Genomic DNA, 11,016 nt, shown 5'->3' on the forward strand with positions numbered 1-11,016 from the left:
AAACTGATGAGTTGATGAGCACCCCTATAAATACCTGTAACCATCAATTATCAGTGTGCAGTTGGAGGGAAAACTTCCCCCACTGTACCCTGCGCTGTATTGCTCATGTTTTACCATATTAAATAACAAATTGATTGCTGCTTGAATATTGGCCTAGTCAAGCTTCTTATTCTTAACAGGATTAAACGTTAAAAAGCCTTAGAGATTGGCACCTGGTTCAGAGAGAGCAACATACTAACTAGGGCTCAGTACAACTAAACAGTGAAGCAGAGTCAAGGCATAAAGACAAACACCCCAAAACACACCCCTCAATGAGCAGAGGCGGGGTGGAGAGCCAAGCACTTTCCTAGCAGACCACAAACACACCATCCCATCTCCTCTAGGGACACCTCTTTGGTCACTAAAGCAAGTCTTGTCCCTGAGCTATCAGCTCTCCACTTGCAGCAAGGGCAGCAGCAGGAGGCAGGGATATGTTAAGCTAGCAAAGTAAGGGACATCTACACACAAGGTAAAAACAAGGATAATGGGACAGAAGAACACAAATACAAAGGTACATTAAAAAAGCAAACCAATACATACTGAAAGCAACTTCAGGATGATATTCACTAGTATTAAAAAGAAATGGTACAAAGCCAGAAAGAGAAAAACCGACTCTAATAACCAGCATGAAAAAGGAAAGGGAACAACAGGTTTGCATAGGGGAGCAAGGGGGAAAAACTACACTGCTCAATTAATAGTAAAACTAGCAACCAAACAGTATTTTCTGTTCTGGCAATAGTGTACAGTTAAAGACAGCATGTAATATTTGATATTTTGATATACTGCACCTCGGGCAGGTAAAGCAGTGTGGTTCAGAGGGGAAAAAAGTGTTTTCCCCAGCTTATATAAATATACTCCACAGCATCAGTGAGTATATTTCACAGATGCTGTCTGAGAAAGCATTAAAGACAAGATGAGTTGATTTGGTATTTCTGCCTCTCAATCACCACTTACACAGTTCAGATACACAAAATGCTTGAGAATAAAAGCTGCAAAGGGCTTAGAAATGCAAGGCAGCCCAGCCAGACAATTCCCCCATAGAGTCCCTGAAGAGAGGGTGGCAATCAACTGATCCTTCAAACTTTCCTCCTGTCAGCTCCCCTGTAGAAATAAGCCCTAATAATTAGTCTTCCACAGGCACTTCAAATGGGGTATTTGCCAACAGAGTTAGCACATTTGTCAAACTGTGCAGGTGACAGAAAAAAAAGAATCTGAGGTCATGCATTCAGAAAACAAAAAATAAAATTGTCCCATCCAATAATAATAACTACTCAAATTTCAAAGGCAAATATGGGTAAAATAGGCATTGAAAACAAGGAAAAAAAAGCAGGCAAAAGAAGAGAGTAATAAATTCTTCATCACAGTAGACCATGAGAGGTTTGCAGACTGTCCAAATGTGTTCACTTCATTACACAGCTGTTTACCAACACGTGGTTTTCCCAGCACACTGCCTGGCCAAGCCACACTGATCAATGCTGAGCTGGTGGGCCAGAAGAAGAATTTAAGATCAAAACAGAACTCTGATGGGTTGTCATTTCTGAAGTGGTGCTGATTACTAGGAGGTTTTGCTTCTCTCATCACCCTTCAGTACTTCTTCAGTCATGGCTGATTCAATTGCCCATGGGGACCAACTTTCCTACTGCAGGCAAAACCAACTTCTTCCCCAAACAGCTGGTTCTCACAGGGGTAGAAAGATCTATTTGTGAATAACCTTGCCTCAACATGTAGACAGGTCTGTAGGCTACCCTATTATGGGTTTTGACAGGATTTACCAGAACTCTCTATACTCATTTGACTGAAAATAAAAACTATACACAGCTTAGAGCATGATGACAAGGTGCTATGGGGAAAAATAATGAAATAAACTTGACTTTAAATTACTTTCTATAACACTACAAAAAGAAGTGAATTTTGTAAAGTAAGCAATGAAGGTAGAATTGGAAGACATGTTCCTAGAAAGATCTTCAGCAGAATTTTGACCAGATGAACAAGTTTTATAGCTATGTTTTTTTCTCTGAAATGTGTCTAGAGTTTCTGAAAACCATGGGTTTGGATGTATTCTCCTTGCTACCTTAGCAGTGCAGAAAGCATCATCTAATGAAGCATGTTCAGAGGCCAAGAGACAATTTTTCTTTCCCAAAACATGCTTTGCCAATAAAAAGTAGATATATACCACCAGCTCAAAAGCAAGGAGATACAGGGCTTGAGACAGAAGAAAGACAAACATTGGGAATAAAACTGCAGTCCAGAGAATGAAGTCTATCCCCACAACCAGTATTTCCTGACAGTGTTATGTAGTATCATTATAAATCTCTCCTTTACAGATAAGGCCCAAGAAAGAATGAATGCACAAAATTCAGATGAAAATGAATGACTGACTACTGCTCCTACTTTTGAGAATTAGCTAGAAGTCAATGCTTTTGATCTACTCATGATTTAGTAGCCGGATGGGAGAGAAGGAATGGAAGGAAAATAGGTCATCAAGTATTCAGGAAGTAAACTCAGTTATGAATTCTACATGGCCAGATCAATTACTTCTAATACTATCACCTATGAAAGCAAGACTTGAATTATCAGCTCTGATGCACTAAGCTTCTCATACATTAAAAATCTTTTTTAGCCTGGGAGTAGCCTAGCTACTTCTCCCTTAGTCTTAGATTTCTGTGTGGCTACTTGATTACTAGAGGAAATTTTAAAATGTTGAGAAAGAAAAACACAGGAAAACCAGAAAACACTTTTTTTTTCTTCTTCTTTTTTTTTTTTTTTTTTTTTTTGTGAGTTAATTGTAGCACTTTGCTGTCCCTTCCTTCCCCAGGAACTTTAACTCTGATTCACCTCCCAGATACAGAACCTGCCTTTGGTTCTGTACACTCACTGAGTACAACTGGGTGGGTACATATGGGTGTACAACTGATTGGTATGGACAGCAGTTACCAGGGTCATCATCTAATCACTCAGTACATATATACTCATATATATAATATATGTTCACACACACCCCTTTCCCTTGATGGAAGACAGTGACAAGTGAATTTTTTTCACTAAATCTCAATCTGGTGGTTTGAGATTCGGTTTGGCTGGGCTAGGAGAACAGAAGAAAGAGGAATGGGCTTAGTTAACGATTGTCTTCTCATTGTTGGGACTAGAAACAAGGAGGTGTAAAGAGGCAGAAGAAAAATTGGTGATATATGTTTGAGAGGACTCATCAAAAAGTGGTAGTACAAAAAAGTGACAGTCTCTTTAAACCAGGGACAGACAAAATTTGCTTTATAAAATAACAATATGTAATGATGCATCAATATTTCTCTGAAAGGTGGAAAATACACGACTAAATGTTCACAAATACCTATTCAAAATATGTTACTAAATACATACTAGCCCTTCTCTGTAGAGCTAACTCCATCTTCAACAGGATATGCTACCTCACCTCGAAAAACACCACCATGCTTCTGTTCCACAACTCTAATATTTGATTATTCCCCATTCTCTATCAAAAATCTACCAGCAACCAAAGTAAGGTAGGATATAATAGCAGGTCATCAACTAACTCTGAACAGTTAAAAAAAGAATATTTCTATCACATATGCATCCTAGAGACTAAGGAAAAAACCAAAGAGACATATTATAAAAGTATGTGATGCAGCAAACCCTGGGCTAAATTATGTTGAATTTATCATTAAAAGCAAGATAGAGGAATTGATGGACTCCGGCAAATTATGCTAGTTCTTGTTTTTTCTTAAAGTTTGATTTTCTTTTTTAGATAACCTTATCTATCACAATACAGCAGAGCTAATTTTCCTTAGCAAGAAGAAAGAAGGAAGAAGAAAGGACAACAGAGGAGTGAAACACTGCCTGTATTCAAAATCCTTTAATTAGTATAACAGAGTCATTAAGTATGGTGGTTTAAAGATATCATACAGTATATTTTAATTTGATACTAAAGCAAGAACATAAGAAGCCAGCCATACTGTAACCCATTTCCTTACTTATATTACAACGCAGTTCAAGATACTTGATATATGAATTCCATCTCATTCCCTTACTGGAAAACATGTTCCACATTAAAAAGGAAGCAAATTGCATTCCTCAATATTTGCTCAGCAATATGCCAAATGAACTGGCAGAAAGAACAAATTACTTCTGCTCTTAAGCAGGGTGGATACTATTATTAGGCTCTTGAAAGACTGCTGGTGCAAAAGCACTACAAGGAGTTCACAAGCTGAAATGACACAGCATCACAGCTCTCATTCCAAACTGTACCTTGGATAACCCACGATGGACAGGGCATGCTGCAGCCAACAGCTCCAGTGACACAACACAGGGAAGGAACCTCAGGCCAGCTCGCAGTGGACAGCCAGCCACATGCTGTCACGCAAGTCACAAGTGAAGCAAGAGAGCAAGAGATCAAGTCCATATCCTATCTTAGCAGATAGAAAATTAATTCAGGATAAAATAATATCTTATTTTATCCCAGAGAATATGAGTCACATAATGGGTAAAGTTGGAAGGGGCAAGAGTGGGTCATGTGGTTCAAGCTCGCTGTTTAAGCAGGGTCATCCCAGAGCACATGGCACAGGATTGCATCCAGATGGTTCTTGAACATCTCCAGTCAGGGAGACTCCACAGCCTCTCTGGGCAATCTGTTCCTGTGTGCAATCACCCGCTCAGTAAAGAAGTTCTTCCTCATACTCCAGTAAAGAAGTTCTTTCTCATATTCAGATGCAACTTCTGTGCATCAGTTTCTGCCTGCTGTCTCATCTTACTACTTTGCACCATGAAGAAGAGCATCCTCTTGACATCCTCCCTTCATTGACAAGGTCCCCTCTCAGTCATCCCTTCTCCAGACCCCCTGTGACACCTCCCAAAGTGTCTTCCTTCAGGACATGGTTTAGGGCAGGTGGTTGTGCTCTCATTCCCAAGGCTGACATGAGGCCATGGGGCAGTGCAGAGAACAGAAGTCAGACATGAAAGAGCGCTCCTTCAGACATCTCTCAGCAATCCCAAACTATCAAAGCAGGTTCTCTGAACTCGCAAAACTCATGACCAGTTCCATTACCCTACATGCAATAATTTACTGGGTAATACATACAAAATTGTCAAATGAGAGGAAGGATGGTTATGTGCATTTCATTAGGCCTACAAAGAAGTGCAACTCCTCAGGAGACTTATTTTTTGTGTTATGCCTTATTTAAATACACTATTTCCTGACCAGGAAAAGACAAGTCATCCTTGTTCTGCAGCTGAATTCCTAAATATGACAAAAGTAGCTTTGTACATACAGCAATTAAAGCAAAATCTAGAGTTCACTTAAGAATAGTAATTAGTAAGAGCAATATTTAATTGTAGGTATCAAGTCAATTTTGTCAATCAGTCTGTTCATTGCTCATAATTAAATCCACAACAGTTTTATTTCTGCATTTGCTGCACACCAGTAATCTCTTTTCATACATTTTATTAATAAAACTAATTAATACAGTAGTTATTTTTAAAACAGTTCCTATACTTAGTGACTTAGATCAGTGAGAACTTCTAAATGCTCAGTATCTTCTGCAATTGATGGCCACAAGCTTGCAACTTGGAAGCTGATTAGCAAACTTTAATCAAGAGAAGGGCAATGGAGCAGTACAGCAGGTCACACAGGTTGTGAGATCTCACCCCCGGAGGCTTCTGAGCCTCCTGCTTAAACCTAGGTTGATATCAACACTACATGAAGTCTGCTTTGGCTTTGTCCAGTGGGAAGTCACACTTAGAGGGATCCAGATATCTCTTAAAAATATAGTTTCTATGATGATTCCATGTTTGGCTAGGGAATTTCCAGTGGGTTGAAAATTATTATTTCAGATGTTTTGGCTTTCTGTTTACAAAATATCTCTATTCAGGCTCTAGAGTTTAAGTACCTAACACTTAATAAAAACAAAATAATCTTCCGGAAACAATCTTATTACTACTATGTTGCCACATTAACTTGTCTGAGAATTCACTAAACACAATTACCTACAAAAGGCATACTTCAGTTATGCCACAACATTTAGAACTGGATTTTACAAACCCTTAGACATATGGAAGTATAAAAATCATAAAAGCCACGTAGAATTAAATAATTTTTGTGTCCTATCACTGTCCTTCTAGAAAGTGATGTAAAACGGGGTTTTTGTTTGTTTCTTTTGTTTTGGATTAGCTTGTTTATATAACTGAAAGCAAAAACACAATTTTTAGACCAAGCATTTCAAGAACGGACATTTCCAGTTGTTATCTGGAAATGTAATGCCTTAATCCAAAACTTTAGGTATTCTACTTATTCAACAGCTCAAAATAAGAGAGAATAAGCATATATACCTACGCACACCTGCCAGTTCTCAAAAGCTTGTCTTTCACGTATAAGACACAGAGAACAACTTAGGTCACCCTTCATTAGCAGGTCATTATCACCACAAGCACGCATGTTGATTGCTTCTGCGTACAGAGAGAACAGTCAGTAATACATGAAACAAAATAGTTTTCTCGTTCACCTGTGTTTCATGGCTTAATTTGCTCGGGTTGGGTACAGACGGTCAGAACGCGAGCGGCAGGAGGCACCTCTGGAAGGTTTAATTCCACCCATCAGGCACGGCCGAGAAGCAGGAATAAATCCTCAGCGCAGCCCGGCCCCAGCGCGCCCGCTCTCCGCGCTCCTGTGCCCTTCGCACGGCGACTTCGAGCGCAACTCTACAAACTTACACGACTTCAGCCCCGCTGACGGACGGGTTTCTGAGCAGAGGGCGTGTGCGGGGCAGGGCGCGCTGACACCCAGCCCTGCAGCAGCCGCTCCCCGCGCCGTGCCGGCCGGAGCCGCGGCCCCGCGCACCTGTTGCGGGCCGGAGCGGCGCGGCGGCGGCACCGGCGGGCGGGACGGACGGCGCGGGACGGCCCGCGGGGAACGAGCGCACACGGCGGGGCAGGGGAGCGGGGAGGCGGGGGCTCACCTTCTGCTGCCGGCGGGCCATGTCCGTGGGCTGCTTGGCGTTGAAGGGGTGCGCGATGCACCTCGCGATGAACACGTAGAGCTGCAGCCGGAGCCGCTTCTCCCGCTCCTCTCGCTGCAGGCGCTCCTGCTCATCCCGGCCCTCGCTCAGCACCGAAGGGCTGGGGCTGGCTGCCCGTGCCGCCCCGGCCTCCCTGCCCCGCGAGTCCCGGGGCGGCTGCGGCAGAGAGCGCGGCGAGCCGCCGCCCGCCGCCACCAGCACGTCCCGCCGCTCCTCTTCCAGCAGCTCATCGGACTCCTCCTCGCTGGAGGAAGGGTCCAGCATCGCTCTCGGCGGGCGCGCCCCGCGGCCGGGCACGGAGCGAGGCGGGGAGCGACGCGCACCTTTCCGGACACGTCGAGTTTACACACGGACTGTTTCCGACCCGCGGCGGCCGCCGGGCGGGAGCGGTGGGGCGGGGAGCAGAGGCGGGGTTTGGGAAGGGGGTCGAGCCTGGGTTGCCGTGGGAATTGCTCCGAGCGGCTCCCGGCGGAGGCAGGGGCGGGACCGGGGCCGGGCTAACATCTCCGCCCGCCCCGGCGAGCGCAGCGACCCGCCAGGGTCCGGGACGGGGTTGGGCAGGCTCCTGTAACACCGCAGCTGCCAAAGCAGCCCAGTGCACGGCTCGGCACGGCTCGGTTCGGCTCGGCACGGCTCGGTTCGGCTGCTCTGCTCCCAGCGACAAGCGGCAGGGAGCCCTCAGCAGCGCTGCTCCGCTCGGGCCCTGCCTTGCCCCGCGTCCCGGGCAGCGCGGGAAGCGCGGCCGCCGCTCGCCAGCCGGCTCGGACACACGGCGGGACTCCGTGCTGGACGGACAGAGCGGACGCTGTGCTCGCCGTCGACCCCGAGCCTCGCTGGCACCCTCTGCCAAGTGTTGGTGGGGGAATGAGAGGCATCTCAAATGGCCCCAGAATAGGACGCCACCGAAACCGTGCATGTCTGAGGTGGCGGGTGGGCTGATGCCGAAGTGTACATTGCTCTCGCAGGTTGCTTCTGTTTACGGCTTGCAGCCACATATAGGTGGTTCACATCTGTCTGAAATAATTTTTTTTAGACTATCTAGATGCAGATAGGTGCATAGTCTCAGTGGTTGTTGTCACAGTTAAGGCTGTGAAAAACAAACAAAAGCCTACCACTAGCACTTGCTAAAATTAAACAAAAAAGGCTTCACCATGTAAGAGCCAAATTTCTGGAGTCTGATCAGGGCCTCCTGGGAAGGCAGGCTGGAGGAGGGAAGGGACATCAGATTTTGTGTGGATCAGGTCCTTCTCTCACTCCCTGCATACCCACAGGACCTGGTACCAGGGAAGACAAGGGAACTACTGAGCAAGGAAGTATTAGGGGCCAGGAGGACAAAGGCTGGACTGGCACACAGAAAGGCCATGCAGCTCTAAAATGATGGCAGCTGGGGCTGTGTCCACACTGCTCTAGGCCTTGCTCATTAGCAGTGGCAAGTTTTCAAAGCCCTGTATGAAAACTCAAAAAACTCAGGCAGCCAACCTGATTCTCACTGTATGAACAGAGCAGAGCTGGGTTTAGAATGGTGAAAGGCTCTAGTCCATTATCAATATTTTGAAGTGCCTGGTACTGCAAATTTAGGAAAGGATCTTTAAAGATGTCAGTTATCTCCCTAGTGAGGCAGCACTCAGAAGGTGGAATTCCTCCTGCTGTGAGCAGCAGATATTAGCTAGATGGCAGCATTAAGCATTAAGAGTCTGGGTTCTTCTGCCTCTGCCTGGTACCAGGGGAATGAGGGGAATACTGAGGGAGAGTTGTGCTAACAAACATTCTGGCTTTCTTCACACTTTGGGTGCAAAATGTAGCAGTGAAACAGAAATAGGTAAGCTATTTTTATGGGTGGCTTCTATCCCTAACATTAACTAATAGTAGTAAGCAAAGTCTGTGAAATGCAGAAAGGTAGTCAGGGGAAAACATACATGTCAACCTATTGAACATCTCTGGTCAAATTTCCTCAGTGCAGTAATTGGTAAAACCAGTTTTTGTGGGACCACCATCATCAATCACATGCCAGTGTTTGTGTCTCCATAGCAAGTAGTGCTAGTCCCATAGTAGATATGGGGTAGTTTCATAAAAAATATGGTTACTGTAAATGACTTTTTCACTATGAGGAATAGAATTTCCACTCAGATTTGTGGATGCCTTTTGCAAAAAGTTGTTCTCATTCTACTAGCAAATAAAAATAAAGAAGCACTACAAAAATCTTTCCACTAAAGATATGAAAAGCATGTGAATTCTGTGAAACTTTAAAGCAGTCACCTCCCGAACAATTTTAGATGTAATGGCTCAATCCAGCAGTGTCATCTCTGAACTACTGCTGCATTAAGGGCAGGATAATCATGTTATCATACATAAGATTGCACGACTCTTCTTTTTAGAAAAGATTATGGTCGCTCCACTGGCTGCCTGAACCCTAATGGAGGGGAGATGTCTCTCTTACTTTCTCTCACACTTTCTATCAGAACCAGAATTGTTAAGATGGCCAGGAACTTTCTTAGCTCATCTAGTCCAACAGCGGAGTAGGGTCACCTCAAGCAGATTTCCCAGGACTAGGTACAATCAAGTTTTGAACGTCTGCAAGGATAAGACTCCACAATCTCTCTGGGCAATTCATGTCCATGTTTGACACTCTCACAATAAAAAAAGCCTTGTCCTTTGTCTAAACAGAATTAATTTCCTGTATTTCATTTTGTGCCCATTACTTATCCTTCTAGGGCATAACTGAGAAGCATCTGGCTCTCTGTTCTTTATTCCCCTCCATCAGGTACTTATAAATTGATAAGATTCCCATGAGCCTCCTCTTTTCCAGTTTGAACTATCCCAGCTTTCTCAGCCTCTCCACACAGGTCCCACGCTCCAAATCACTGATCACCTTCCTGACCTTTTTCTTGCTTCAGCATGTCCACGTTCCTCTTGTATCATGGAGACCAGCACTCTGGGTGTGGCTTCTGCAGTGCTGAGGAGAGCAGAAAGATCTGCTGGTGGCACTATTCTAATGCAGCCCAGGATGCTGTTGGCCTTCATTGCTGCAAGGGTGCATTGCTGGCTCATGTTCAGCATGGTCTCCAGCAAAACTTAAATCTTTCTGAAAAGCTGCTTTCAGAAGCCAGCTCCTAGCCTGCACTGATGCATGGAAGTTTTCATTTTTTAGGTGCAGGACTTCACAATTCCCTTTGTTGAGCTTCTTGAGATTCCTGTTTGTTATTTTCTCCAGCTGGCTGAGTCACACAACACCCACACAATCATGTGTTGTATCAACTACTCCTCCCAAGTTCATAGTGTCTGCTCAGTGTCAGAGGGTGTGCTCTGTCCCATCGTCCAGGTCACAACCAGAGATGTTAAATGGCATTGCTCACAGTATCAATCCCTGGGTACAGCACTACTGATGGGCTGTCAGGTGATCTTTGTGTCACTGATCACAGACCTTTAGGCCAGCAGCTTAGTGTTCCCACCTCGCCAGCCTGCCCTTCATCAGTTTGTCTGTGAGACTGCTGTGGGAGAGAGGCAGCGTTGAAAGCCTGGTTGAAGTCAAGATAAACAACACCCACTGCTCTCTGCTCATCCACCAAGTGAGTTGCTCAGTCATGAAAGCCTATCAGGCTGCTCAAGCATAATCTCTCCTCCACAGACCCATGCTGGCTATCCCATCAGTTTTCTGCTTTGAATATGTTTGGAAACAGTTTCCGTAGTTATTTGCTCCATCATTTTCCCAGGAATTAAAGTGAGGCTGACTGGTTTGTAGTTCTTTTATTCTTTATTCTTTTCTTCTACTCTTTACTGAAGATAGGAGTGCTATTTGCTTTCTTCCACTACTTAAAACACACGTCTTCCCTAGAGCTACAAGCAAAGGACCTCTAGCAAGTCAGCAAAAGTCACATGCATTGCTTTCAGGCTTCAGCTTTTTTCCCTATATCTCCTTTTTGGAGAAAAAGATGAATTTTAGAAACAATTTAGATTT

At 44.5% G+C, this 11,016-nt stretch overlaps 1 protein-coding gene across 4 annotated transcripts in view; it reads right to left on the reverse strand.

Moving 5' to 3' along the window:
- CADPS2 (calcium dependent secretion activator 2) overlaps positions 1-7,337 on the reverse strand; it is a 284,442-nt gene extending 277,105 nt beyond the window's left edge. For all 4 annotated transcript variants that reach the window (XM_058806125.1, XM_058806124.1, XM_058806123.1 and 1 more), the window contains exon 1: positions 7,002-7,337. In XM_058806125.1, coding sequence (XP_058662108.1) covers positions 7,002-7,325 — 324 coding nt within the window. In that variant the 5' untranslated portion in view covers positions 7,326-7,337. The remainder of the gene's footprint in view (positions 1-7,001) is intronic.
- Positions 7,338-11,016: the final 3,679 nt, after the last annotated feature.

Source organism: Ammospiza caudacuta, chromosome 5 (assembly GCF_027887145.1).
Source record: "Ammospiza caudacuta isolate bAmmCau1 chromosome 5, bAmmCau1.pri, whole genome shotgun sequence".
NCBI lineage: Eukaryota > Metazoa > Chordata > Aves > Passeriformes > Passerellidae > Ammospiza > Ammospiza caudacuta.